Source organism: Terrapene carolina, unplaced genomic scaffold, assembly GCF_002925995.2.
Source record: "Terrapene carolina triunguis isolate 2854851 unplaced genomic scaffold, T_m_triunguis-2.0 Scaffold88, whole genome shotgun sequence".
In the NCBI taxonomy this organism is placed as follows: Eukaryota; Metazoa; Chordata; order Testudines; family Emydidae; genus Terrapene; species Terrapene triunguis.
Genome location: NW_020664439.1, coordinates 49,469,106 through 49,496,857, shown reverse-complemented (window position 1 = coordinate 49,496,857; position 27,752 = coordinate 49,469,106). Strand labels below are relative to the sequence as shown.

The 27,752-nt window shown below is 51.3% G+C and overlaps 2 protein-coding genes across 2 annotated transcripts in view; both read left to right on the top strand.

Annotated features, from left to right (window-relative positions):
- The window catches only part of LOC112119735 (probable cation-transporting ATPase 13A4), a 65,403-nt gene extending 63,660 nt beyond the window's left edge, over window positions 1-1,743 (top strand). Inside the window, exon 30 of the mRNA XM_024218523.2 lies at window positions 1,522-1,743. Coding sequence (XP_024074291.1) covers window positions 1,522-1,743 — 222 coding nt within the window. The remainder of the gene's footprint in view (window positions 1-1,521) is intronic.
- A 16,043-nt stretch (window positions 1,744-17,786) lies between these two features.
- LOC112119736 (probable cation-transporting ATPase 13A5) overlaps window positions 17,787-27,752 on the top strand; it is a 61,329-nt gene continuing 51,363 nt past the window's right edge. The window contains exon 1 of the mRNA XM_024218524.1: window positions 17,787-17,849. Coding sequence (XP_024074292.1) covers window positions 17,787-17,849 — 63 coding nt within the window. The remainder of the gene's footprint in view (window positions 17,850-27,752) is intronic.

The window sequence follows — 27,752 nt, the reverse complement described above, 5'->3', positions numbered from 1 at the left end:
AAGAAGCTTTTCCCAGGGTGTTGGCTCTGCATATTACTCCCATATGGCATAGGTGTCCTCCCTGCCCTGGCTCGACCAAGCATGGGAACATCTAGAAAAGCAGCGCTCACTGGGATCCAAATGTCCAAACCTGGCAGTGGGCTGCTGCATCCCAGCCTCGGCGCCTTTCCTTCTGAGATGAGCTGCCGGCACTGGGACCACTGCTCCCGCTGGATGATGGCCCATCTCTCGGGGCCAGAGAAGGGTTTGGATTTTCTTCCTCATCTTCGAGGTTTTCCACTCAAATGCTGCACATTAGCAGAAGGAAGGGAGGCAGCTGTGGCCCCACTTCTCATTGAGAGGTCAGACCTGAATGGTCGTACCCACAAGGAGGGACTCAGCCCCAGAGGGCCGGTTCCTCCAGAAGGTGGCTTGTGCCCAGAGGTAGGCATGGGGCAATGTCCTTAAGCGACTAGTAGTTACTGATGAGTAACTTTTCATTTGTCCACCGTGGACACGTCCAGCAACAACTTCATGAGCTGCAGAGACATTGCACAACAGCATAGGGCAGGCGGTGAAGAACACCATATCCTGCTGAAACTGCAGAGGCCACCTAGATAGGTTCGAATGCGATCACCCAGAGTGGGCTGTGACCAGCAATCCCCCAACTCAGCACCAGGGCAGCTGTTTATGTGAATGATTCATAGGCTGGCGATCCCTTCTGGTTTACAGCAGCAGAAATTAACTGTGTGCATGCAGAAAGCAGGAGATTCCTCCTCTGTGGAGACAATGTGGCTCTGGCTTATTTCTATTTTGGACCCTCTTTCCTTTGCCCCCACACACTGGCCGCACGGCGATGAAGCAGGTCAGTGAAGCTGGTGGGGAAGGGAGGCGAGTTGCAGCTTGAATTTAGACCTACTTGGTACTGAAGAGTTCCCAACACCTTGGAGCCACACAGAGTTTGTTAAAGGAAATGCACCTGCCTGTGGGCAGAGAGGATGGTTCAGGGTCTTGATCACGGGAACCTTTACTCTTTAGGTCACTGCTCCAGTTCCATCCCAAGTCAACAGTAGCCCAATGTTGTACCAGCAGTGGATGCTGGGAAGCCCACATGAGCAGCACTGGTGATCCCCCTCCAGATCCTAGTGGATCAGTGGCCCTGCTTGGCACCCATTGCTGGCAGCTACCCCCCGGGACCCAGGAGTGAATGAACATTGAGAGATGAACTCCTCTCTTACCCTCCAGTAATTAGGCAGTGTGGAGTGAAGCACCATCCACCCCATTGCCAGAAGCCCTCAGTACCTTGGGCTGATTTTCAGAGCTGTGAAGGCCCATTGGTTTGAGTGGGGTTGCTAGGATGTAGGAGTGTTAGAGCTGAGGGTTTGAAGCGGGCAGCCCAGGGGTTGTGCGGTGAAGTGTATCAGCAGGACAGGGTGGGAGAGTTGCTTTCCCACTCCTTGTGCCGAGCCTGTCCTGTGGTTGAAGGGGGAAAGCCATGCTCTAGGCTTGTCAGTAGTTCACTCTTGGCCCTTACTTTCGCAGGAGGCTGTCATTGAAAACAGAGCCCTCTGGATGCTGCTCAAAAAGTGCTTCCAGTACCAGTCCAAGAGCCATTACAAGAGGCTGCAAAGGATGCTGGAGCAGGACTCAGCCTGGCCTCCTCTGAACGAAACCGTCTTCTCAGAGTCCAGGGTGATACCAGTGGAGGACAACAGGGTAGCTTACAGGAATCCAGTGTTTGAAAGCAATGAGGATATGCTCTGAAGGAAGTGGCCGGGCAGATGCCCAGGACAAGGCTGCAGCGGTCCATGAAAGGAGTAGGCCTTAAAGATGTATGTCTAGAGCTGGGATTGGCCAAATTCTCACACCAGGCTGAAGTTCTGGGCCCACATTCCCCATGCCAGGGTCACTTTGTGACACACCAGAAGCATAACGTGGCCGTAAATCCAGCTCTGGTGGCACAGAGCCAGTACAGCGGTGCCCAGGTTGTGTGGCTCTGCCCCAGCGAGCCGTGGCCGCTGGCACTGGGGTAAGTCGGAGGAGTCTGGTCTAGCTTGGGAGAGCGCCTCGGTGGCTGAAGGACATCACCTCTGCAGCCCCCTGCTGAGCTGCACCACGTGGTCCTCAGCCACAGCTCAGGCCAGGGCCTTACCTTGGTAATGAGCAGAGCCAACGCTCCTGCCTGCGTTGCCCCTCGGACAGAGAGCATGCCGAACTCAGCTCTCTGTTGAGGCTGGACATAGATGGACCCTCTGGTTGCCTAGCTCCCAGCCTCTGCTGCCTCATGTTGCCACACAAGGTCTCCCTAAGCCCTGCCTGGTCTGAGCTGTCCTGGAAGCCTGGGGGTTGGAAATCTGGACCCCAACAGTTCCGGGTGTTTGGATTCAGCCCATCACAGTGATAGACTGGAGCGGGAAGCTCAGATCCCAAACCAGGGCCCCAATGACCCACCCTGGCTGAGATGCACTCAGGGCAGGAACAGAGTTGGAGAGGCCAAAGGAAGCTTTTCTGGCCCTGGCTCAGCCCTGCAGTACGTTAGAGCAGCCTCACAGCTGCTCCGGTTTTTGCTTGAGCTGCACATGGCCCCCTAGGGGGCTTAGACAGCCAGCAGAGCCTGAACCCCCACCCAGAACCACCCAGCCAGGGCTGCAACAGGGACAGTGCAGAGCCGTTCTACCAGCTTTCTGCTGCCAGGGAGCCTGCTTACGCGGAGAATCTTTACCACCTTTGAGGACTTCAGCAACTCAGCTAGGGGTCGTGGGCCTATTACAGGACTAGGGGGTGAGGCTTTGTGGCCGGCAACATGCAGGAGGGCAGCCTAGATGATTCTGACGTTCCCTTCTGGCCTGGACGTCTATGGTTACGTCTGCCCTGCAATTAAAAACCCACATGGACGTAGTTTGGAGGAGGTGGGGGGGGGCATTGCCCCCCCAAACAGAAACGAGGTGTGGGGGGTTACATGGGGTCATGTGCCGCTTGCCCCCCCATTTCTATGAGTGCCAAGCTGCCCTGCAGGGCTTGCTTTGCTGGGCTTGCCTCGGGGCGTGGGGGGGAGAAGAGGGGCTCTGTCCTTCCCACACTGCACTTCCCACCTGCACGTTTCGGCTTGTGGGGAGCCGGGGGGGGGCGGAACGTTTGCTGCCTCGGCAGCTGATGCCACCTCCTGGGTCCTAGTCAGGGCCGGCTCTGGCTTTTTTGCCACCCCAGGCAAAAAAGCCTCCCGCCGCCCCCGTCCCCCCCCCGGAGCGCGGCAGGGGAGGGCTCCGAGCCCGGCCACGGGCCGCTCTCCCCGACCGGCTGGAGCGCCGGGGGGAGGGCGGGGAGCCCGCCGCGGCTCCGCTGGCGGCCGGAGCCCCGGGAGGAGGGCGGAGAGCCCGGCCGGGGCTCCGCTCTCCCAGCGGCCAGAGCGCCGGTGGGAGGGCGGAGAGCCCGCCGTGGCTCCGCTCTCCCCGGCGGCCGGAGCGCCGCGGGGAGGGCGGTGAGCCCAGTCGCGGCCCCGCTCTCCCTGGCGGCCAGAGCGCCGGGGGAGGGCGGCGAGCCCACTGCAGCTCCGCTCTCCCCGGCGGCCGGAGCCGGAGCACCGCACCGCCCCCTCCAGGTGCCGCCCCAAGCACAAGCTTAGTGGGCTGGTGCCTGGAGCCGGCCCTGGTCCTAGTGCCCACCTGTCTCCTGTACAGTGAGTGCCCACGGGGGTAGGGGGGACAGGGCAAGGGTGAGGGTGGTATGGGGGGGGAAAAGACAATGGGGAAGGGGGGTGGGCTGGGGGAGAGTAAGGGGGAGGAGATGGGGAAGAGAAGGGAATGCGGGGGGGGGGGGAGCAGTAGCCCGTCATGTGGCGTCCCCTTGGTGGCAGCAGCCCCAGCAGGGAGGCGGCCCCAGCAGCACCAGAGCAGCGACATCGCTGCAGCAGCCGGTGCCCGAGTGGCTGCCAGCAGCGACTGGGGCTCCCCCGTTAAGCCGTCCCATCCCCTCCCGCACCTGCAGCCCGGGTACCACTCCAGGCGGGGGGAGAGAGCCAGTGAGCCTAGGGAACCGGCATCAGTGGGCATGTGTGCATGGATGTACATGCGTGCTTTGCCCCCTGCCCCCAATACAGCGCCTATGAAATCCCGCGGCTGGCCCGTGCCAGCTGACTTGGGCTCGCAGGGCTCGGGCCAAGGGGCTGTTTTATTGTGGTGTACAGGTCCCTGCGAGGTGGGAGGGTCCCAGAGCAGCCCAAGCCCCAGCGCATACACTGCACTTAAATTGCCCCACACCCAGAGCCCCGCAACCCCGAGTCATCTGGCACGGACCAGCGGTGGGTGGCTAATTGCAGTGTAGACAGACCCCATGAGTCTGTGAGAATCTCCATGGGGAGATTTGAGGCCTTCAGCACTTCTTTACATCGCCAGAGTAGCGTAAAGGGACCTCCAGGCAAGGCAGAGCCACACCCCCTCTCTGTGTCTGGAGGCTGGTTCGGGAATCTGGGTAAGGCCCATCTCTAATAATGCTCACAAAGGTATTCTTACTCTTGCTGTTATTTTAAATGATGTAGCTGTAATATGAGACTGCACTTTATTTTCAAATTAAAATCTATTTTCCGGATTTAATAGCATTGACTCCAGATAGTCTCTCCTTGATTAGTGCGTGTTTCTGGGATTTCCGTTTTCAAAAAACCCAAAATCCAATAAAATTGCTGAGTTTTGCAAATGCAGTATCCCACTCTATGGGCTAGAGCAGGCTTCCCATGACCAGGTGCTGGTCTCCTCTCTGCCAAGTGTTCCCACCCAGCCTTGCTCCCCTCCTCCAGCTCTCTTGGACTGGGCAACAAAGCTGCTAAAATAGTCAACATCAGAGTGATTTTGTTTGGCTGATTCAGGTGGTTTCACACCCTGCATATTGTCATTTTCTGTGACGCTTCAGGAGACTGGGAATTTTTCACGCTGATATATGTGAAACACTGAAAAGCCACTTTCACAGTCTAAAAGGAACACTTGAGCATGAGTGTGTGTGTATGCTCCATCATAGCCCTCTCCAGTTTGGCTTTCTCCCCCGGCACGTCCTGAAACCACTCTCACCAAAGTCTGTAATGAGAATTCTTCCTAGCCCAACCTCAGAAGCAGTACTCGATCCTCACCCTCCTTGACGGGTCAGCCGACTTGGACACCGCTGCTGGATGCTCTTCTCAAAATTTTGTCCTCCCTTGGGTTCCAGGGTTCTGACCCATCTTGGTTCTTCTCCTGCTGCTCCTTCCGCCTGTTATCACAGCTACTGCAGGTATGTCTACTCAAGCTGGACCCCAGTGCAGACAGCCCCTCTGTGGAGATTCCTTAGGGCTCTGCTTGGGTCCCCTTACCTCTGCGTAATCACATCTGCAAACACAAATTTAACTACCATCTCTACGCTGACTGCCTAGATCTCTCTCTTTACTCCACACCTGTCTCCTTCTGTCCAAACTAAAATCTCGGCCTGTCGCTCTGACACACCTCATGTACATCTGAGCACAAGCTAGGCATAGCTAAACCAGAGCCCCTAATCTCCCCACACACCCCAAGCCCTCCCTGATACCTCCTTTCTTGCCCACTGTGGACACCACCACCATCTGGCCCATTACTCAGGCCCAGAACCTGGGTGTCATCTTTAATTCGGACATATCCAGCCTCTGTCTACACTGAAAACGTTCTATCAACATAGTGCCTTGATCAGGGGTGTGGGGAAAAATTGCCCAGTTGTCACTGTTATGCTGCCAACCACCCCCAGTGTAAATGCAGCTACGTCGACGGAAGAGGTTGTAGTCAATGTAGCTACCACCCTTCAGGGAGGTGACATTCTTACACCGATGGAAAAACCCCTTCTGTCAGGGTAGGATGCACCTATGCTAGGGGCTATACCAGCAGAGCTGTGCTGGTTCAGTCTACATTGTGTAGACACAGCCAAAGTCTTGCATATTATTTCTGTGTAACATCGCTAAGATACATCCTTTCCTATCCATTCACTTGGCTATGGGCTTAGAATCATAGAATATTAGGGTTGCAAGAAACCTCAGGAGGTCATCTAGTCCAACCTCCTGCTCAATGCAGGACCAATCCCCAGACAGATTTTCGCCCCAGATCCCTAAATAGCCCCCTCAAGGACTGAACTGACAACCCTGGGTTTAGCAGGCCAATGCTCAAACCACTGAGCTATCCCTCCCCCGAGGGGCTTCTCTCCACTTGAAACCTAGATTCTCACTACAGTGACAGGGGGCGGTTCTCCCACTGCTGTTGTTAATCCACCTCCCCAACAGGCGGTAACTAGATTGACAGAAGAGTTCTTCCATCGCCCTAGCGCTGTCTACTCCAGGGGTTAGGTCGCCTTCACTACGTCGCTCAAAGGGGGTGGATTTTTCACCCCTCTGAGTGACATAGCTGGGTTGATTTAACTTTGGACAGCAGACCTGACCTACAACTCTCCTCCAAGCTCTCCTCATCTCACGTCTTGATTACTGCAGCATCCTTTTCTCTGGCCTTGACAAACGCTGTCTTGCCCTGCTCACATCCATTCAGAATACCGCTACGAAGACCATTTTCCTAGCCAGTCGCTTTGACCATGTCACACTGTGCATCCCTCCACTGGCTCCCCACTGTCTATTGTATCAAGCATAAGCGACTTGTCTGCATTTTCAGAGCTCTTCAGTCAGTCCCCATCCTACCTGTCATCTCTCATGCATGCCCCAGCGCTGCCTTCCCTGGCTGCAGCCCTGCAAACTTGCTTTCCACTGTAACAGGTCCTCTGCCCGCCCCTCTTCCTGGGGCCCCAATAAAGCACAGAGAGGCTTCTCCTTCTGCAGCACCCATGGGTTTATTTACAGACTTCTCCCACCACCAGTGAGATACTATATACAGTTTGCAGGCCTTACAATCTCCCCTTCCACCCAGAGCCTGCCCTCAGCCCGGAGACTGACCTTCCCCTGGCCATCCCCCTTCCTTCTGGCTGCCAGCCAGCCTTTATAGCCCTTGAACCCTCAGGCCCACAGGTGCAGCCAGTTCTAAAGGCCAGGCACCAGACTTCTCCCCAGCCCCAATCTATTTCCCCTGATTGGGGCTGGCTGAGCAGGGGCTAATTAGGTGCCTCTGCACCAGCACCCTGCTACATCCACTTATTAGCAACTGCCGGATAATGGCAGCTTTTTGCTGGCAACCAAGGGGTAGCTAACAAGCGGAATCTACAGTACCTCAGATTCAGAGGCGCAGTGTAGCTGAATCAGGGTTGTAAGGCCAGTCCAGGCAGAGATGGGAACAGCTCTCAGGTGGCCCCCCCTCCAACCCGGTGCTCAGTCCCATTACACTATGCTGCCTCTGTGGCACACACACATATTGGTGTGAATTCTTCCCTTCTGTTCCAGCCCGGGGGGCTTTATCAACCCTGAGTGCCTGAACCCCAAACAAAGTGAAACTCATTCAGAGCCACGCAGTTTCATTGGGTTTTGATACAAACCAGAAATGGGTCAGATTTGTCCATGAATCTTTCTACAAAGCTGGGGTGAGTTTCTAGTTAGTGACAAACCCTCACACCAGTCGAACACCGTGTGGTTTCAGATTTTGCTATGAGCATTTCCTACAGTTCTGGGTTTCACTAGGGTGGCAGGCTAGTGTAACTTTTTCCTCCAATCTCATCCCTAGATACCCCGGGATCATTTCACTGGAGGCCAGAGCCGCTCCATAATGTCTGAGAAAGCAAAAGAACAAATTCTAAGAACTCACATACAGAAACGTACCTGAGCAGGTAGCTGCAGGAACGCTACAGCCTGGGCCACATCACCTGAATCTGTCACAACTGACATTCATATAGCAACTGTCACCCCCAGGAAACTGGAAGGGCTTCACCATCTCTGCCAGCTAAAGAAAGAGATCCCATTACCTGCCCCCAACACACGGCTGTACCCACGGTGAAATGGGGCAGCTGTACCTGGAGCAGGTGAGGGTGGGAACGCCGTGCAATGGCTGGGGACGGGATGTGAAGAAGAACTGATTGAAATGGCAGTGGGGGCGGGGGGAGGAGAAGTAAGTTGGGCGCCTAAATAAAAGCGGCGTGAGGATGTTGAGCAATGCTGAGCCGGTTGGAACTGAGCTAGGCCACCGGGTCAATCGCTGCCACTGCAACGAGGCAGGGCGGTGTTTAAGGATGGCAGTTGGTTAGGGCCAGCGTTACATCCCATCCGACCCATGGTCCCTATGCTAGCACAGCACCCTCTCACCAGGCTGGGGACGTGTTCCAAAAGGAGACACCAACCCCACATCCGCCAGCCACTAGGTCCGGAAGGTCCCCATCAGAACATTACTGACCCAGCCGGGCTCTGTTTAGCTTGGGAGAGTGGATAGGATCACAACACAATGTGGGGTGGCGATACCATATCATTTTCAGCTGGCTTCAGTTTGTATTGCAGTAGGAGATCATTAGGTAGAAATGAGGCTCTGAGTTTACCCCCATTGCTACAATCCCCACTCGCTGCAGAGAATGACCAACAGCGAGTTCCCAGGCATTGTTAGGCCAGTAGAACAATGCAGTGTTTGCAGTCATGCTAAGCTGCTTATATACCACAGCCCTGCCTGTCAACCCACCACCTACCTACCTTCTTCCCACTGATTTGCTGGCACCCACACTTGCTACAGCACAGCTGCTTTGATCTCATTCATGGTGGAACCTCTGCAAGGACTCAAGTCCAGTTACTCCTGTGAATAGTCCCCCCAAATAAAGTCACACCAGGACTCTATTTAGGGACAGAAAGGGAAATATTCAAGTTTAAAGAAAAACCCAGCTCCAAACACCCCTCAAACTTTGGGGTGTTCAGAATCCAGATCTATCTCCACATTTCAAGGCTAGAACCCACGTCTGATTTGCCACTGTCTTACATTGCCAGATGTCACAGTGACACTAGCAGTAATGGAGTAGCTGGTCCTTTCCGGGCCACCCTGTCTACCAGGTGTTGTCAGATGCCACCGGTGTGGTGCTCTGCTCTCTTCAATGTTGATAACAGTCGGCTGTGTGTGTGTTCCCTCTGTGTGCTGCCCTGGCTCTGCGCAGATCGCTGACACAGCAGACCCCGAGAGAACCCCCAATGACCACAGACTCTAGTAAGGTACGAAGGCACCCGGCCAGGTTTATTGTCAAACGAAACACAGTCTCTAGCTCGCCGGATCAGATGTCTACAGTTCTGCTAGTACATATGTGCTCCCTGACAATGGACCAGCTCAGTCCGTGGCGGGACACTCCACTGCCCCCTAGGCCGGACAAAGACACCGCCCCGGGGATGTATTCTTATACACGGGTACAAACAAGTTACGCATCACTCCTGATGTATTGAGGTGCAACCCCCCTACGTAGTAAGGTACAACCCTTCTACGCAGTAAGGTGCTGCCTCTCACCTTGTACATGTTGGTTCGAACAAAACAACTCTATCCATCATATTCCCCTTTTGCCCCTGTCCTTGTTATCAGTGTGGAATGTGCAAGTATTGGAGTGTTCTGGTACCATCAGGACACGTTTATATCTCTAGTGTCCAGTACTTTTTAGGTATGTATATTTGTGCAACATCAGCCCTTTCCTTGCCAGCTTCTGTGAGTAGGGCCTGCCTCTGGCTCACAGCTTAACTTTGCTTTATGTTAGCAAAGTCTTGACCATTACTTTAGGCCTTAGGCCTCATACTGGGCCTCTGATACAAGGGTTTCTGTTTCAGGGCCTCATCTTACTACACCAGGAAATGTAGCAGAGCATTGGGGTTCTGTTTGTACAAACCCAAACACATGAGTTGCTAGGAAAGCAGGCGAGGTGCAGGCTGCAAGTTGCTCTCTTCACGTTGCTAGACCCCGGGCTTTGGAATTACAGCCTTGTAACAATGCAAGGATCAAGCTGACAATGGAGAAGTTGGCTTGGTGCTTGAAAATAACATTTACAAAAGCCTTCCAGACGTGGTCATAAAATTGTGAGTCAAAGTGCTGGTGAACAGAGAGATTAATAGTCCTGGAGCTTGAACAATAGGCACCAGAAGTATAACATTCATCATAGCTGACTCTGAGATCTGTATGCCCGCTTGCTTCTTGGCCTCTCTGCTGAGACTGCCAGTGGGTACTAGGCAAGCAGAGAATGCCAACCCATGTCACTGGCCACAGGGCAGACATGAGTAGTGAGTTCCAACCTCGACCGGCTTTGGGCGAGTAACTTAACAGGGAAATACTCCACTGCACCTAGCCAATCCCTCCAGCCGCCCAGTTCCGCATTACAGTTCACAGTTAAGATTTGGCTTTACTCATGAAACATGTTTGTATGGCTAATGAAAGAATAAGGGTTGAGGTTTAGGATATTTTCACATCACTCATTTATTTTTGTAGAATCACCACGAGGCTCTTTTTGTTTCGCTCTGCAAAGCACACTGGCCCTTAGCCTCCCAGCCACGTAAGGGCACACGTACGTTATGTACACACGCGCACGCACATGCACACAAAAGAAGGAACTAAGCTTCTTACAAAAGGGGCGTGTCCATCAAAAATTATTGCAAATCTGACTTGCAAAATGCCAGGAATAATATTAGCAGCTTGTGAAATAAACAGCTGAAAATACATCACAAAGCTTTGCACCCGCATAGCACCTTCCATCCAAGGATCTCAGCACATTTCACAACCCTTCATGGACTACCTGGCTGGTAAGGAAAGGTTATTCTCCCTGTATTTATGAGGTGGCCCAGGGAGGGTAAGGAACTTACCCAAGGCCACCCAGGAAGGCAGTATGGCAGAGGAGGAATTAGAACCCAGATCACTGGGCTCAGAAAGGGAAACAAGGAGCCCTACTCTCACAAATGGGCTTCTAAATACCGCCTGATGCCTGACTCCTATGTGTGATCTGCATTTCGGTGACTCGGTGCCCGGCCCATTGCACTAATTATTGATCTGAGGTAAAAATACAGAATTCTGACACCTTATTTCGGCTCTCACACTGGAAAATTGCAGCTGGGCCAGGCATTTCCCAAGAAGTCTGTGTGTTCTGCCTCCAAAGCCGATCCTTTCAGCTCCTCTGCTGGGCCAAACAAGTAAAAGGCCAGGTTTGTTTCCCCCAACCCAACATCCCTACAGGTTCTACCTTAACCACACTCCACACACTCCCACCGATAGAGCTGGTCAGACACCTTGCGATGGAACTGTGCTCCACTGGAGCATGCAGTTCTGCCCAAACCAAAATGCTTCAGGAAATTGGGTCGATTTGGCAGGAATGTTATTTAGGAGAAAGCTGGGTCGGGGGAAGGTCCCATTTCAACACTGTTGGAACAAAACATTTCACTTTTTCATTGAGAGGCAAACGGCCGCTCCGGGTCAGAGCCCCAGACATGCTGCTTCTATGATGAGCTGCATGCCATTCTAGGGGATGCAGACACCAGTACCCCAACCCTGTGCTTTGACTCCGTCAATGGAGTAGCACGCAACAGGGATGCGGGTTTTGGGGACGAGGAAGATGATGAGGAGGAGGTTGAAGATATCTCACAGCAAGCAAGTGGAGAAACCGTTTTCCCCGACAGCCAGGAACTGTTTCTCACCCTGGACCTGGAGTCAGTACCCCCCCGAACCCACCCAAGGCTTCTTCCCAGACCCACCAGGTGGAGAAAGGACCTCTGGCGAGTGTACCTTTGTAAATATTATACATGGTTTAAAAGCAAGTGTGTTTAATGATTAATTTGCCCTGGCATTCGCGGCCAGTACAGCTACTGGAAAAGTCTGTTATCGTGTCTGGGGATGGAGTGGAAGTCCTCCAAGGACACCTCCATAAAGCTCTCCTGGATGTACTCCCAAAGCCTTTGCAAAAGGTTTCTGGGGAGGGCAGCCTTATTCTGTCCTCCATGGTAGGACACTTTACCACACCAGGCCAGTAGCACATAGTCTGGAATCGTTGCATAACACAGCGTATGGTCCCGATGTTTGCTGGTATTCAAACAACATCCGTTCTTTATCTCTCTGTGTTATCCTCAGGACAGTGATATCATTCAGGGTCACCTGGTTGAAATAGGGTGATTTTATTAAGGGGACATTCAGAGGTGCCCGTTTCTGCTGGGCTGTTTGCCTGTGGCTGAACAGAAATGTTCCCCACTGTTAGCCACGCGGTGGGGGGAGGGGTGAAGCGCTCATCCCAGAGAATTGGGTATGTGGGGGAAGGGGGCTAGTTGGGTTTGTTCTGCATGTTAACCCGAAAACCGCAGCCCCTCCTTTTAAATTGCCAACCCATTTTAAATGGCCAACCCAACGGCTGCTTGGTATGGGAAATGAGGGTGCTGCTGTTTGAAACCATTCCCACATGTTCTGAAGGTTAAAGAAGCCAAAAGACTGTGTCTTACCATGGCTGCCTGCAAGCCAAATTCTGTTGCCCGGCCCCGCGTGAGTGATCTCTGACACCAAACCGGCATACCCTCAATAAGAGGCAAAACGTGACCTTGTACCGAAAGCACGTGTGCTATGTAATGTTAACAGCAAGGTTTACTGTGAAAGAGTCTACCCATTGTTCTCTAAAATGTGGTTTTTTTAAACTACCACTCTCCCGTTTTTTCCCTCCACCAGCTGCAAATGTTTCAATGCTCACACTATCTTCTCTTTCCCAGAGGCTAGCGAAGATTAGAAGGCGAAAAAAAAGCACTCGCGATGAAATGTTCTCTGAGCTCATGCAGTCCTCCCACACTGAAAGCTCCCAGCAGAATGCGTGGAGGCAGACAATGTCAGAGTCCAGGAAAGCACAATATGAACGCGAGGACAGGTGGCGGGCTGAAGATAATAAGTGGTGGGCTGAAAATGATAGGTGGCGTCAGCTTGGTGACAGAAGGCAAGAGGCAATGCTGAGGCTACTGGAGGAACAAACTGATATGCTCCGGCGTATGGTTGAGGTTCACGAAAGGCAGCATGAGCACAGACCGCCGCTACAGCCCCTGTGTAACCAACCACCCTCCTCCCCAAGTTCCATAGCTTCCTTACCCAGATGCCCAAGAACGAGGTGGGGGGGCCTCCGGCCCAGAGGACTGCCCAAGCAACAGGAAGCTGGCATTCAATAAGTTTTAAAGTGTAGTGTGGCCTTGTCCTTCCCTCCTCCCCCACCCCACCCGGTGCTTCCCTCCCGGGCTACCTTGGCAGTTATCCCCCTATTTGTGTGATGAATTAATAAAGAATGAATGTGAAGCAACAATGACTTTATTGTCTCTGCAAGTGGTGATCGAAGGGGGGAGGGGAGGGTGGTTAGCTTACAGGGAAGTAGAGTGAACCAAGGGGGGGCGGTTCATCAAGGAGAAACAAAAAGAACTTTCACGCCTGAGGCTGTAAGGCAATGGGCTCAGACTGTAACAACAACAGGCCCTGCCCATCGCAACACACTCCCTTTTCCCGCAACACGACCTGCTAACACCATCTGAAACGCTGTCAGATGGGGGTGGGGTCTTCATTCTACACACTGTCTACAGCTCCAGGGACAGTGAACGAGGGCTACGGTTACCAGGTAAGTCTCACTCAGTCGATACTTTAGCAGCACCACACAGGAACTCTGTGGCAGAGGCAGGGAGAGAATCCATTTCTCCAGCACAGCATTCAACTGCCCTAACCATGAGACCATCCCTTCTCTTTCTGCAATCCCCCGCCCCCATCACTATGCACCTTCCAACTACTGCAACAAGTGACGCTGGGGGGGGTCCCTACGGACAGCTGCTTCCTTCACTCCCCAACCCCGAGCACATCCATCCTGGGTGCAAGCAGGAAATACACCTTATCAGGGCAACCTAGTCTGTTTGCCTGTCACAGGCGGAACATGCAAAATGTCCAGAAGCCTTATGGAAGAGAGACCCCCCACTTATGCTCACTTAGGGCTTGTCTGTATGGGGAAATAGCCCAGAAAAGCCATTCTGCACTAGCCAGTCCTCTCCAGGTGGACGCTCTTACTGTGCACTAGGAGTACCTTTGGAAGTGGATTAAGCTCCAAGGCACTCAGTGTGGAAGAACAGTGCCCACTTAGGGAGTTACTGCAGAATAGCTAGTGCACTTTTAATTCACCCCTAGCTTGTTTTGCAATAGCCTCCCCATGGAGACACGCCTTAGAGCCACCACACATTTAAAATCTAGGGGCCAGCTCATGCCCAGTGGGTTCTGGGTGGCACTGGAGGCACTGCTCTCTGGGGAGCAGTGGGAGCTATTCTATGGCTTAAGGAGGCAGAGTGCCCCTTGGCCCTCCCTGGTGACTAGGGTACTGAGCTCATTACAAGGCTCCTGCAAGGCTGTGGGTTTTTAAGGCCCAGCTTGACAAAGCCCTGGCTGGGATGATTTAGTTGGGATTGGTCCTGCTTTGAGCATGGGGGGGGACTAGATGACCTCCTGAGGTCCCTTCCAACCCTGATATTCTATGATTCTGTGTCCCCCACCCCAGCAGAGCTCCCATCAGAACCAAAAGCTGCCTGCCCCGGCAATGGGACCAGTGTGATCTCCCCGGAGGTGAACGCCCACTCTAGTGCCCTGGTATTGCTGGCAGAGGGAGGTGATGGGGTGGGGGTGAGTTCATTTATTTATCAGGTTCATTTGGGGACATTCTCTGGGGAAACATGCCCTGAATTCTTGCGAGGAACAATCTATTCTCCTCACTCAGTGGTTATGAATCTGTGAGCTACTCCTGCCAGATTAATAGACCTTGTGGAAGGGACTGTTAATTCTACAGCCACTGATGTTAGTTGTTACCTTTTAACTGAGGCTCGTTTTATCGGGCCAATCTGTCACCTGGGGCAGCCCCATCATAATCCGGCCCAGCCACGTCAGGAAGGGATGTGCTGGGGTTCTGAGTCTCTGTGTTGCACAATGCTCATTACTCCCAAGCACTCATGTTCCTTTAGCAGCTACACCCCGATGTTTCTTTGGAACGTGTCTCAGCCCCAAGGAGTCTGATTGCCAAGCCAGCAGGTCCAGTTAGGACAGCAAGTCTGCTTCCCCCGGCTACCAAAGGAGCCTGACAGAACCCAAGCAACTTGCTCCCAAGGTCACAGACGTGCAGACGCTGCAGGGACAGGTCCAAACCGAGGCTCTGAGCAACAACAGAAGGAGCCGTTCAGCGCCTGGCTCTTGGTTACAACCCTGGATTAGTCACTGAGGGCCACAGAGTGTCCCTGCCCGAAGGACTTGCCACGGGAGGAGACCAGACTGGCTGAGCTTGTCCCCAGTGTGTTTTGAGGGTTCAGCGCTGGGTCACTCGCGGGGTGACTCAAACTGGGATTTGGAGGCGTGGAGGACAGGGGCTTGGCACAGGGGAAGGGGGGGTGTTCCGGGATTGAGGGGCAGCTGCCCAGGCAGTGGGAGGCACAGAGACAAGACGGAGGTGGAGGGAGTGGTGAAGCAGGGTGAAGGGGTGAGAAGGAGAGAGAGCAGAGCTGGAGGCTGGGGAAGCCCTGAATGAGGCCAGGATGCTGTGGGAAGGCCAGTGGTAAGGAGCTTACACCTCATGGAAGTGTGGGGGAATGGGTGAGGGAGGAACATGGCCAGAGAACAGGCAGGAACATGGGAAATGCCCTACCAGATCAGACCAGATGTACATCTAGCCCATGTTCTCTCTCCAACAGTGGCCAGCACCAACGGCTTCAGAGGAAGGTGCATGATACCCTTAGTGGACAGCTGTGAAATAACCTCCCCATAGTTTCTTCCTAACCGCCAACAATTTGAAATTGGCTTATGCTCTGAAGCCTGCAGGTTTATATCCTGTCTACAAACTTTGTTTTGCGCTGTTTCAGGTAACTGAGCATGTTCCCATTAGCCACACAAACATCTGGCCCCTCTTGGAATCCTGGTAAGTTCTTGGCCTCAATTATATCTAGTGGCAATGAGTTCCACAAGCTAATTACGTGCTATGTAAAAAAAAAATCCTTTTACCAGCAAAATCTGTTGCCTTTCAGTTTCATTGACCCTGCCCCGTGGTGAATCAGTAGTGGGTAAATAGGAGCACCTTCTTTGACAGTCATCATGCATGCCCCACTTCATCCCCCTATATTCATCTCTACACAGTCCTAAGATTTACAGTCTCTCTTCATATGGTATTTTTTCCAGGCCCTTGATCAGTCTTGCTGCCTGTCTCTGAACCCTTTCTCTTCCTGCTTTACTGTTACTGAGCGGCGGTACCCAGATGAAGCTGCCCCACGGATTTATATAAAGGCATGGTGATATTCTCCATCCCCATCCTTATGTACCCTCACATTCTGGTTGCTTTTTTAACTGGACCTGCACACTGAGCAGAGGTTTCATTAACCTGTCCACGTCCTCTCTTGAGTGGTTATAATTAATGTAGAGCCCAGTAAGATGTATAGCGTCTGAGTAGTTCAAACGCTCTCTCCCACCATGCAGTATTTTGCATTTACCAACACTGCATTTCAACTGCCCCCTACTGCCCATTCCCTGGCTCCCTGGAAGTGCGCCTCAGCCTTCTGCCGCCAGCAGTAACCGGAATAATCTTATGTCAGCTGCAAATTTTGCCGCATCACTGGTCCCCATGCTCCCTTTCTTTAAAGTGTGTGGGAAGTAATCCAGCCCCGTTAACCCCAGGGTCTCGTTTCAAGCTGTACAGGTGACTTCCTGCCTGTGGCTTTGTTAATGTCTAAGTTTGAATGACACCGAACCGCTGCCTCTGCAATCACATGTAGGTCAGACCCAACCCCTCTCCTTCCACCTCGCATCCATCAAAACCTTCCGGCGTTCTTCCAGCACACTCCGTTTTCTTCCCTTAGAAAGTCTATGGGCCTCGGTTTGTCACAGGCAACTACCCCGCTCTGAGGGTAGATTTAACTCCACCTAGCTCATGAGCCTTGGCTCTCAGCAAAGGACCACTCATTGGGGCGGCTGGTTTTGGTGGAAGGACAGAAAATGCCTCTCCACCTTGCGGCCTCTTTTGGAAACTGGTGTCTATACGTTCAACAAAGGAGCAGAACCACTTGTGAGTGTCGGGTCGTGTAAGGTGTAATGGGAGTTGCACACAGGCAAGTACGCAGCAGAATCCATCAAGGCAGAGCTTGCTGGTGACCCCTATTGGTGAACGTGGGGAACTGAACGTGATTATTATTGAGTGACCCACACCTAGCTGCGATCACTGGGGAAGCTGAGCTGTTAGCTACAAAGGAGCCAATTCATTCCCAAGCCAGCAATGGCAGAAGCAGCCCTGGGCTTCGACAGAGCACAACACTGCCCCCCAGGCAGGTGGGGTCAGGTGGGGAGAGAAGCCAGGGAAAACCCCCCATCGCTAGAGCGGGGCAGAATTTTTCAGCTGAAAAATTTTCCCATCAAAAAATGGAGTTTTGATTAAATTTTTCATGGGAAGTTTCTCAACAAAACAAAATCTTCTGTTTAGCGCCACAATGAGCTCCGGGGTTTGTGTCCGTTTGCAAACCTCAAAACATTTTTGGTTTTGATTCTCAGATATTTGATTTCCCTTCAATTTATCAGCTCCTGTTTGGTTCTAAGATGCCCAGATCTCTAGGCGGACGCAGCAGGAGGCATGACCCACTTGCTCCCTCCCTCATTTTGCCATTGGTAGTGTCACTTTAAATAGTAACTTTCATATGATTCAGCAAAATAACACTAGGTGGAAGAGGCGTGCAGGAGTTGCATAAGTAAATACCTGAGAGCTTTACAGGCGAGAATGGATTTCTATTCTCTGTGTTGCCAGTTCAACAACGAAGGTGCATGCTCCGGGATTTTTAGAGGCAGTGGATAAGACCATGGTGAGAACTAACTAATGTCCTGAGTTCAAGTCAGTAGCAGCGTCCAAGAGCACTCTTCCCCGTCAAGAGAGAACACCCTGGAGTGAACCTAATGGAAGAAAAGTCCTGGAAGGATCACCATGCATTGCTCAACCCCAAAGAGGAAAACGAGCTGGTAAAGGAAGGAGGGGGGTGATTTCTGGTTTTCTTTTACACCTCACTGGGCCCTCTCAGCCTATGTCATTTCCAACTGCTGTCTGTATTTTCTACAGCTAAATTCAGCATTCAAAGTGGGCTTGGTGTTTTCAGCATAGGTTCTGGCTGAAGGCTGAATCAGAGGGTCAAACCCTGAGGTCATGTATTCACTGACGTCAGTCGGGGTTTTGCCTGAGTAAGAACATCAAGATTCAACCTATAGAAATCAGAAAGGAAAAAGACCTAGTGCCCCTGCCAGTGAAGGACTGTTCTGCCCAGTACTTTTCCTCCGGCTTTTTCCAATCTAATCATAACATCCCTAGCAATGGGGCTTCCACCCCTTCATGTGGGACACCACCTCGCAGGTGAGCAGATCACAGGGAAGATGCTTATAAACTGGCCGCATTTTTCTTTTTCCTTGGTTGAAGTCAACCCTGCATAGTTCTCTGGGACTGAGTCACTCCTGCTCAGGCACACCCTGCTGCAATCTCACCTGAGGATTTCTGGGGTCCTACCCTCCATGCCGCAGGTCGGGGGTGACTAAGCTTTGCTGTTGCAGCCCCCAGGGTGGAATCCCATTGCTCCCCAGAGGTGCTAGCCAATCTAACCCCTGTCTTCAGGATGCTTTTGTTAATGTTCATGGAATCAGCCCTATCTCTTTGTTGTGGTGAGCGTCCTTGTGTGACTGCAGCATTCTGGGGAGGTGGGAAAGGTGGAGCATGGAGAAGTGCTTTGGAAGTACAATTAGTTGTTCCACATTTTAGCAGCTCATGCAGTGTGCACAAAGGAGTGGTGGTGGAGAGAGAGAGAGAAGGGGGCTTTCTCCTCCCAGGCACTTGTGCAAGGGGTAGCTAGAATCCGGGTTCTTGCTCTCTGTGCACGGGGAGGAGGGCTAGCTGCATCCTCAGCACCAGATGCTCCCGAGGGACTGGGAGAGTCGCCATGAGCCTATCCCTTCTGGATCCACTGCAGACAGCTGCTGGGAGGGGCATGTGCTGCACCCATTGACAGTAGAGCAGTTTCCACTCTCTCCCCGCCCAGCCCCCCCGAGGACCTTTGAGCCTCTGTCCTCTGCAGGCAGAATGCCCCCAGGAGCTGCCTCTCAGGTTTCCCCCGATGCAACTGTAGCTTTTTACCCATCCCCAACTGCCTAGGAAAGCATCAGTGAAGAGAGCTGAGGGTCTCAATCCAGTCCCTGGTGCATGGCAGGGGCTCCTATCTCACATACAGGGCAAGATGGTGGGGGTGGAATGTTTTCATGTCTTGTTGGCTAGCCCGGGCACAGCATCCAGCTACACTGACGTATGATTCTTAGCCAAATCAAGCCTGTCAGCAGACTTTGCTGGCGACCTGGCCACCAGCTGAAAGGAACTGCACCACAGCCCACAAAAAGCATTTCTCCACGTTCTAATTGCTGTACATTCCGAAAAACAGCACTGCCGAGACCACCTCCAGCAGCGCCCTCTGGAGAGTCCCCGTGCTGTTACAATGCTACGGGCTGCTTCCTGGGTGGTGCACAGATGAAAGGGTTCCCTGCCGCACCTTTCCCCTCCCTTGTATAAGGGACAGCCAGACTGCTCCTGAGTGCCAGAAGGAGCAGGAGGAATCCTCCTCTTGCTCATTACCCCCTTTGAGAGGTTATCTTCACAAGTCCTTGCACGGGGCCTGTACTCCCCAGCTACCCCGTGCCTGGCTCCAGTGGGGGGTTAAAGGATGTCTCTCTCTCTCTCTCACACACACACTCTCTCGCTCCACCCTGCATAATGTGGCCCTTTGGTTGCACTCATCTGTGGCAGGGAAGAGCATGTGCTCAGGAGGTTGAAGGCTCCAGCTCAGCACATTCTGTGCCAATTCATCAGACCTAGAGCCAGAGCGCTGCTGGAATGGGGCTGAGTTGCCATGGGAATGTGTCACAGCTCTGCTTGCCAAAGCCATAGCCGCCCGATTCCCAAGTATTATGTTGCCTTTGGGCGGCATCATCCGGCAACATATTTAATGCCACAAACAGGCTCCTAGGTTCAGCAGAAATGCGCATCAATGCCCTGTCTTTTCCCCCCAGTTCCTCTCTTCTATCTGTTTTATCGCCTGAACGTTAAGCATTCAGCTTCCAGAACTGGCTGTCTGTACATGATCACAGCTGGCTCCTCTTGTGCTGGATCTGGGTTGGATGATCCTGTCGATGGGATGCAGGGCATAAGGCCAACAACGTGGTTTAGATCCAAACCCCGCTTTGGCTGCTGAGCAAGTGTACCTGCTATGGCAACACTAAGTCAGGAGAATTTGGACCTGTTCCATCCCATTTCATCAGCCTTTCATATCCCCTGCAGCAGGAACCTTCATCAGCTGAAGATCTGCCCAATTTTCTTCAGGTGACTGGGGAGCTGCTTAAATCAAAGCATGGAGATTCAGCAGTGAGGTACTTTATTGTGAGCTTTCCTAACTGTGTGTGCAGTGCATGGCCATACCCCCTCACTCCAATGCTAGGTTCAGTGTAAAACCTGGGATGGGATCTCTGGGGGCGGTCTGTTCTTTGGTTGGTCTAAAGTCCTGGTTGGGAACTTCCAGTGAATAACCCCAGGAAATTACATCAGCTAGTACAGAACATAGAGTCCACCAGCATAGATGAACACTAGTGTCTCATCAGCTCCCAGGTGCAGCAAAAGGTGTTAATTTTAATCTATAAAGTCCCATGAGATTTGGGACCTTCTTTAGGAGTGCCCTCCTCTCTATGCACTATCACGAAGGACATGGTCAGCGGAGGCCTTTGTGTTGTTCATAGTCCATTTGTTCAGAATAGTCCATTTTAAGAAGTGGAGGCAGGCTGTTCTCAGTGGAGAGAACATACGTGCCCTGATAGTCTGCCAGTCTGGTTCAGGTGGGGCATGGCCACCTAAATGACTGTTTGATCGATAGAGTAGCATTCCTCTGGCAGGCTGGGGGTTTCACAGGAAGAGGAGTACTACTGCTGACTACTATGGACTGTCCTGCATGGCATTCGGTCTTTGAATGTGCCTCAGAGATCAGAAGCCATGGTGATGAGCACATAATACATTGACTTTAAAAATGCAAAATAGTATCAATTGTGAACTCCTCCTTTGCAGCCCAACTTGTCCAATATAGTTCAATCAGGCTTCAGGGGACACAGAAATAGAGAGGCCACGTAGCTGGCTGTGCTGCCATGTTTTTTTATTACAACCAGTCCTTTCACTTCTCATCCTCGCATTGCGCAGCATCATTTGATCTATCTTTGGGTTGTTATGCTCTGTCTTTAGCTAGTGATGAGTGAACTACTTCCACTACAGTATGGCTCAACAGCTGAAGTCCTGATGTTTATGAGAACATACTTATCGGGACATGCTCACAATAATCACCCAGAACTGGTATGATCCCCAGGAGGATGGTGATTGAGGAAATTTTGAACATGTGGTTCATAGCAAAAGTATCATTTTCTGCAACCATACCCACATGAACTCTGAGCCCATTAAATCTCATAAGCTAAGCAGAGTCAGGCTGGGTCAATACCTGCATGCGACCCCACCACTGCTCAGAGGGACACCCAGCGCCTGCAGGAAGTGTCTCTGATAACTGCTGGCACTAAACCAATGCACAGCACATGTTACGGAGCACTGTGCTGCAGAAAGTGCCATCTGGTGGAAGCGATGTAAAAGCAAAGGCCTGAATGCTGGTAAGCATTAAAGGGATGCACACAGGTGAAAATTCACGTTTTTTAAAAATAAATGTCTTTACATAGGTTACAAATAACACTAGCAATATTAAAGTGGAACTAAAATTATTAAATGTTCACTACTTTTGGTTTTCACTGGACTCAGCTTGGTGACTAGCCCTAGCTTAAAGAACAGGAGTACTTGTGGCACCTTAGAGACTAACAAATTTATTTGAGCATAAGCTTTCGTGGGCTACAGCCCACTTCATCGGATGCATAGTCACTGATTTCGGTACATGTCGTCAGTTTCTAGTCTATTTCCACTTTCTGATTCCAAGGCACTAGTCCCAGGCTGCAATCCCGGTGGCCAATTCTGGCAATTTCATTGCGAGGCTCATGCTGTTTGGTGGTTTTTTTAGAGCTCCAGCTTTAAGCCTTGTGATTACAGAAGGATCTCAGCTTTCATTTACAGAGAAAAGTAAGTCTCTAGCTCTCATGGCTGTGGAGGAAAACTTTGTGCACAAGCATGCCTGCACAACGTGGTCTGAAAAAAGTGAGGGGTCTGTTATTTTCTACGGAAATGAAAATGAGATCACATCAGTTCTGCCTGAGTTCCCACATCCTCACCTCTGTTCCTCCTGCAACTCCAGGGGCTGTTCATCTCCCTTTTCCAGGCCTGGGGGCTGCAGTAGGGGCCCCTCCCCACTCAGACTGGGGGAGGGTCAGCTCCAGAGGCTCTTCATTCTCCCTCCCCCTTCCCAGGCTTGATGCTGCAGTGGGGCAGGGGATGAGCTGAGGCACCGTCCTATTGCTCACAAGAGGGGGGGCGGGTGCAAAGCATCCCTGAGCTGCTGGTCTCTTTCTGCTCCTGCCTCCCTTCTGGGAGTGGCCATGGGGTGGGGGGAGGGAAGAGATCTCCCTGCCCCCGGCAGAGCCCCAGATTGGCTGATTATACCTCAGGAGGCAGGGAATTGGGGAAAGCAGCCAACCAGAGGGGCGTTTCCCCCAGGCAGGGCTGAAAGGTAGCCCCTCAGTGACCCTGCTGGTCTAGAAGGTAGCTGCCAGGTGTGCAGCCGCTTTGGGCTAAGCACTGAGAACAGGAACTCTACAGACCCCTCAAAAGCAAAGGCAAATTAAAGGGTCCCAAAGTCTCATGAATGTGCAGTGGCCTGACTCATGCCGGAGTTTGCCAATATTGTGCAGTGCTTGGGCTGCCAACACCGCCATGAATATTGCTTTAAACCCCCAGCATTTCTATTCATCTTAGATTTAGAAGAGTCTTAGGCTTGGTCTACACTTACCCCCCAAGTCGAAGTAAGGTACGCAAATTCAGCTACATGAATAACGTAGCTGAATTCGACATACCTTACTTCGAACTTACCGCGGTTCAGACGCGGTCCACACGCGGCAGGCAGGTTCCTCGTCGACTCCGCAGTACTCCTCTCGTTGAGCTGGAGTACCGCAGTCGACGGGGATCACTTCCTGGTTCGATTTATCGCGTCCAGACCAGACGCGATAAATCGAACTCGGAACTTCGATCCCCAGCCGCCGAACTAGCGCGGCAGTGTAGACCAGCCCTTATTTAAAGCCCAAAGCCAAATAATTAATTAGTGGGGATGCTGCCTGAATAAGTACAGCAGATTTGTAACCAAATTTGAGATACCCATGTCTCTTTAAAGGTCTCATGACATCCTTACTAAGGGCTACACTACAAAATTAAGAGGACCTAACTTACATCAGCATGCAGCCGTTGCAGAAATTACATTGCTTGTGCGTGTCTACACTTTGCTCCTTGTGTCGGCCGTGCACGTCCTCTCCAGGAGTGCTTGCACCGATTGAACGGTCAGTCTGGGGGCATCACGGGATTGCTTCAGAAAGCCAGCAACAGTCAATATAAGCAACTTATCATCTACACTGACAATGTGTTGACCTAACTACACCACTCGGGAGGTGGAGTTAAGTCAGTGTAACGGGCGAGTTATGTTGGCGGGAGTGAAATTATAGTGTAGACACTTACAGACTTAGGTCAACACAAGCTTCCTTGCATCGACGTAACTCTGTAGTGTGGACCCAGGCCTTGTCTGCAGGCAGAGTTGCACTGGTTTAACATAGCTCCATCACTCAGGTGTGTTTTTTTCACACTCCTGACTGACAAAGCTATGCTGATATAACCTTTCAGCATAGACCAGGCCTAAAAATGTGGTTTTAAACCAGATTAGTTAAACCAGTGCTAAACGCCATGTGGATATTCTTATTTCAGTTTAACCAGGCTTTAATTTAAATTGAATAGGAACAGGTTTAAGCTAAATCAAATAAGCCACTCTCAAACTGAACCAAGAGTGTCTACACAGGTTCTTTATGTCCGTTTAACTAAATCAGTTTAAAATCCCACTTTAGATTAAACTGGTGAAACCTACTTGCTAAGAGTTTGGCTTCCCTAGCCAAGTTCCAACATGTGGAATTACATTCTATTTTCCTAAACTCCCTGTGGTTACCACCAGATATGATCTCTGGTTTCTATCCTGTAGAAGATTAAGCAGTTGAGATTCCCTCCCCTCCCCCATACCGAGGTGGTTGTATTTCAGTGCTGGAGTATGTGATCTCTAGTATAGTGAGTATATTAAGTTTACAAGTTCTGTTAAGCAGTTTGAGAATCCTTCGGGATGAAATAAAATAGAAATTTTCTTTTTTTAAATGTACTTATTAACAGAGCCTGGGTCTGGGGATTCACATACCTCCAAACAAGTGGGGACCTAGCATCCGGTGCCCTGTGAGTGGTTTAAGTTGTCACCTATGTTTTATTTAGCTTGCGTGGATGACACAATATTGCTGGCATAATTTGATTCTCAGAACCTGGAATTACTTGCGAAGCCTTTTAAATGTGGGTGGCTGGCAACATTTGCTCTCCTGAGCGAGGCATTACTTTCAGGGATTATGAGAGTGGGAAGAGGAATTAAGAGGATTTATAGTCATGTGCAGCACATTGTGTTGAACCCATGTGAACTTCCTCCAGTCATTTCTGAACATGGGATCTCCCTTGTCTTAGCTGACCCAATCCTAAAGAGGGTCCAGGTAATTCTCTGAGGATTTTCCCCGAATAGACCCTTCCAGTCTGGAAAATGCATATTGGCAGGAAAGAAGGATCTGTGAAGGTGCAGCAGAAGAAAAAAAAACCCTAAGTCATAATGACAAGAAATGGGAATGACCCAGCCAGTTTTAAACTCCCCCTCCACTGTCTGCGGTGGTTTGTTCTTTACAGACAATAGAGTTATACAAGATTTGAGTCTATAGATAGAGTTGCTCATGCCAGAGGAAATGTACCGTAAGTAGTTTGTGTATAGCCGGGAGAGGGATGAAGATTAAAAATGGGCGCAAATCCAAGCATCAAAATGTGCATATGTCTGTCTGATGTTTCAGAGTCTGGCTCAAGATACAAATTGTGCAGTTGGTCCTTGTTTCAATAGAGATTGAACCCCCACACTGCAGAAATTCAGAGTGTTTGAAACCCAGACTGGAATCAAATGTCTTGGGCCTTTCACTAGTTAAAAATTTAAATAGGATGGATGTGTGACATACCAGGATAAGGTCCAGAGCAGTGGGGGACTGTGTCACCCTTGCCCTGCAACCTGGGGTGCCTTACAATGCCTTGCTGAATTAGCTCCCACCTGGGCCGCTCACAAACAGCCTTCCAGCATGCACGTCACACCCTGAGCGTCTGTGTGTAACTGCAGCCTGCCAGCCATACATGGGTTATACTCTGACTCTCACCAGCCTTGGTTATACTGCAGGGTGACCCCAATAAACCCCCAGTCTTACATTTCTGGGGAGAAATCTATGTCCTGTACTGCCCAGCCCTCTCCTGGACAGTACAAAATATTTAAAGTCCATTATTCCCTAAAGGGAATAATATGCCAGTTCATTATCTCAAATAGTTATTCAGACACTTCAATTTAAACACACTGGATTAGATAAAATAGTAAAACAAGTATATGAACTACAAAGAGATAGATTTTAAGGGAGTACAAGTAATAAGGCATAAGTCAAAAATGGTAACAAGCAAAATAAAAATAAAAATGTTTACTAATGCTTAACTTAAACTATATCTGATTCAAGTAAAGATTCTCACCACATGCTTTCTGCAGTTTTACTGACCAAACTCTGTAGGCCAGGACCCCTCCCCCAGAGTCCAATGAATGCTTCCATTTTCTCTTTAGCCACGGTGAATGTGATGGGCAGAGGGCGGGGGGGGGGGGGGAATGCCTCAAGGTGTTTGTCCCCCTTCTCTATAGTTTTAGTCTCCTTCTTGAAAAAACATTTCCAGCTGCATACTAGGAGAGAAAGTCTATGTATAAGGATGTTCCCTTCTGGTTTTTCATCTGTTTGAACTTCCTTTGTCTTCCCTTCCTGCTTGATGACTCTGTTTACTGCTTAAATGCCAATTAAACAGAGCACACATTCCTTTGCTTAGGACAGCCATGTTTGCCAACTTTTGTTTGAGCAGGGCTGAGGGGTTGGGAACATGTGTTACCACCACCATCCAGGGGAATCTTATAACTTCACCTGCAGTGTTGCCACACGTTTTATCACGATGATACTGACCAGCACATTTTGAGTTTTCAGATTATACCGTACAAGACATGCCTTGTACAAAAATGATTACAGTAGTGTATAGGGTGTGAACATGGGTATATTCTGTCACTGGATATTAATTGGTAAAACAGGAAATTTACCTCATAACACCAATTCTGTAACCTTTCCATTGTAAACTGGCTAATCAAAATCCAGCCCGTTGTGGATTCAGGCATATCACTGAGCTCTACAAACAGGCAATATTAATCAGAGCAAAGATCTAAAGTTAACATATAGATCCTATTCACCTTGCAGGACCTGAGAAGTTTGTGAGGTCTGTTTCAGGCTTGTATTTCAAACGAACAGATGGAAGAATATGCTGACCCTTCCCTTACACACAAATCCTATAGAGATTTATAGAGAATGATAGCTTTGTACAGATTTTTTGAACCAACCTATAGAATTTAATAGAAAATGCTATTCTTGCTATGGGACTATATATAAAAAAAGAAAGAAAGAAGAAAGGATTTCACTCACCATTTAAGTCAGCAGATATTTTTTCTCTGTAATGCAATGAAGCTTTCGGAGAACGCTGTTGTTTTACTACTATTAAATTCCGTAGGCCTTTCCCATAAGGATTTGGTGACTGTTTGGGGACTAAACTTCCTAGGAGTCCAGTCACCTTAAAACCTGTGTGTGCCTGGAGTTTGCACCTGTGTGAGCCATAGAATCACAGGACAGAAGGGCTCTCGAGAGGTCCTCTAGTCCAGTCCTCACCTCCCCTATCCCAGTGAGGAGATGTAGGTGTCTCCAATCCTACACTGCTTAGTAGGAACACAGGTCTCTGTTATGTGGGTCTGGAGCGACCGACCAAGCTATGGTGAACACCATAGCTAGTGAGGGGTGCGCTGGATGTCACAGGGTGATTCAAATGCCCTCTGCTCTTAAATAGAGGCAGGTAGATTTCTGCCTGGGTGCCGCCTGTCCAGGTTTCCTTGGAGGGAGCTGTCCTGGGAAACGTGACTGTCAGGATGCTCAGTGCACATGGGCGGCGGTACGGCTCAGGCTCCTGCAGGAGGTGCCAGGTTTTTGTGCCTCAGAGGTGGCAGCTCTGTTTCCGGCTGGGTGCTGGAGGAAGACGGGGGCGGGTGGCAGGGTGCAGAGCAGGCGGGTGGCGGTGGGGGCTGCTTGGCGGCTGGCTGGCTGGGCGGCCGTTCCGCACCGAGCGCCATGGCGGGTGCCTGGCTGGGTGCGCTCCCTGATTTTCGGGGCCTGCCCCGAGGCGCCTCAGGCCTGGCTCTCCCTGGGGTTGAGAGCCGGCGGCCTGGGTGAAGTTCCTCCTCCCAGCCACATGGGGCCCCGTGCCGCGGACAGGCCCCTCTGTCCAGGCTGGCGGCTCCCCGGCCTGGCCCGGCCTGGTGGAGCGTGGCAGGCCGCCGGCTGGACGGGCAGCCCTGGCTGCCTCACAGTCCTACACCTGCCTGCTAGTCGCCAGCTGCAGCAGCAACAGCACCGCCCCCTCCGACCCCGACAGCAAGCCATGGGTGGAGCATGTACGGGGGGGGGAGAGACCCGGGGGAGGGGGGGGGGGCAGAAGGGACACGGTGTGTGGGAGTGGGAGAGCCAAACCTGGTGTGGGGGGAAGGGGAG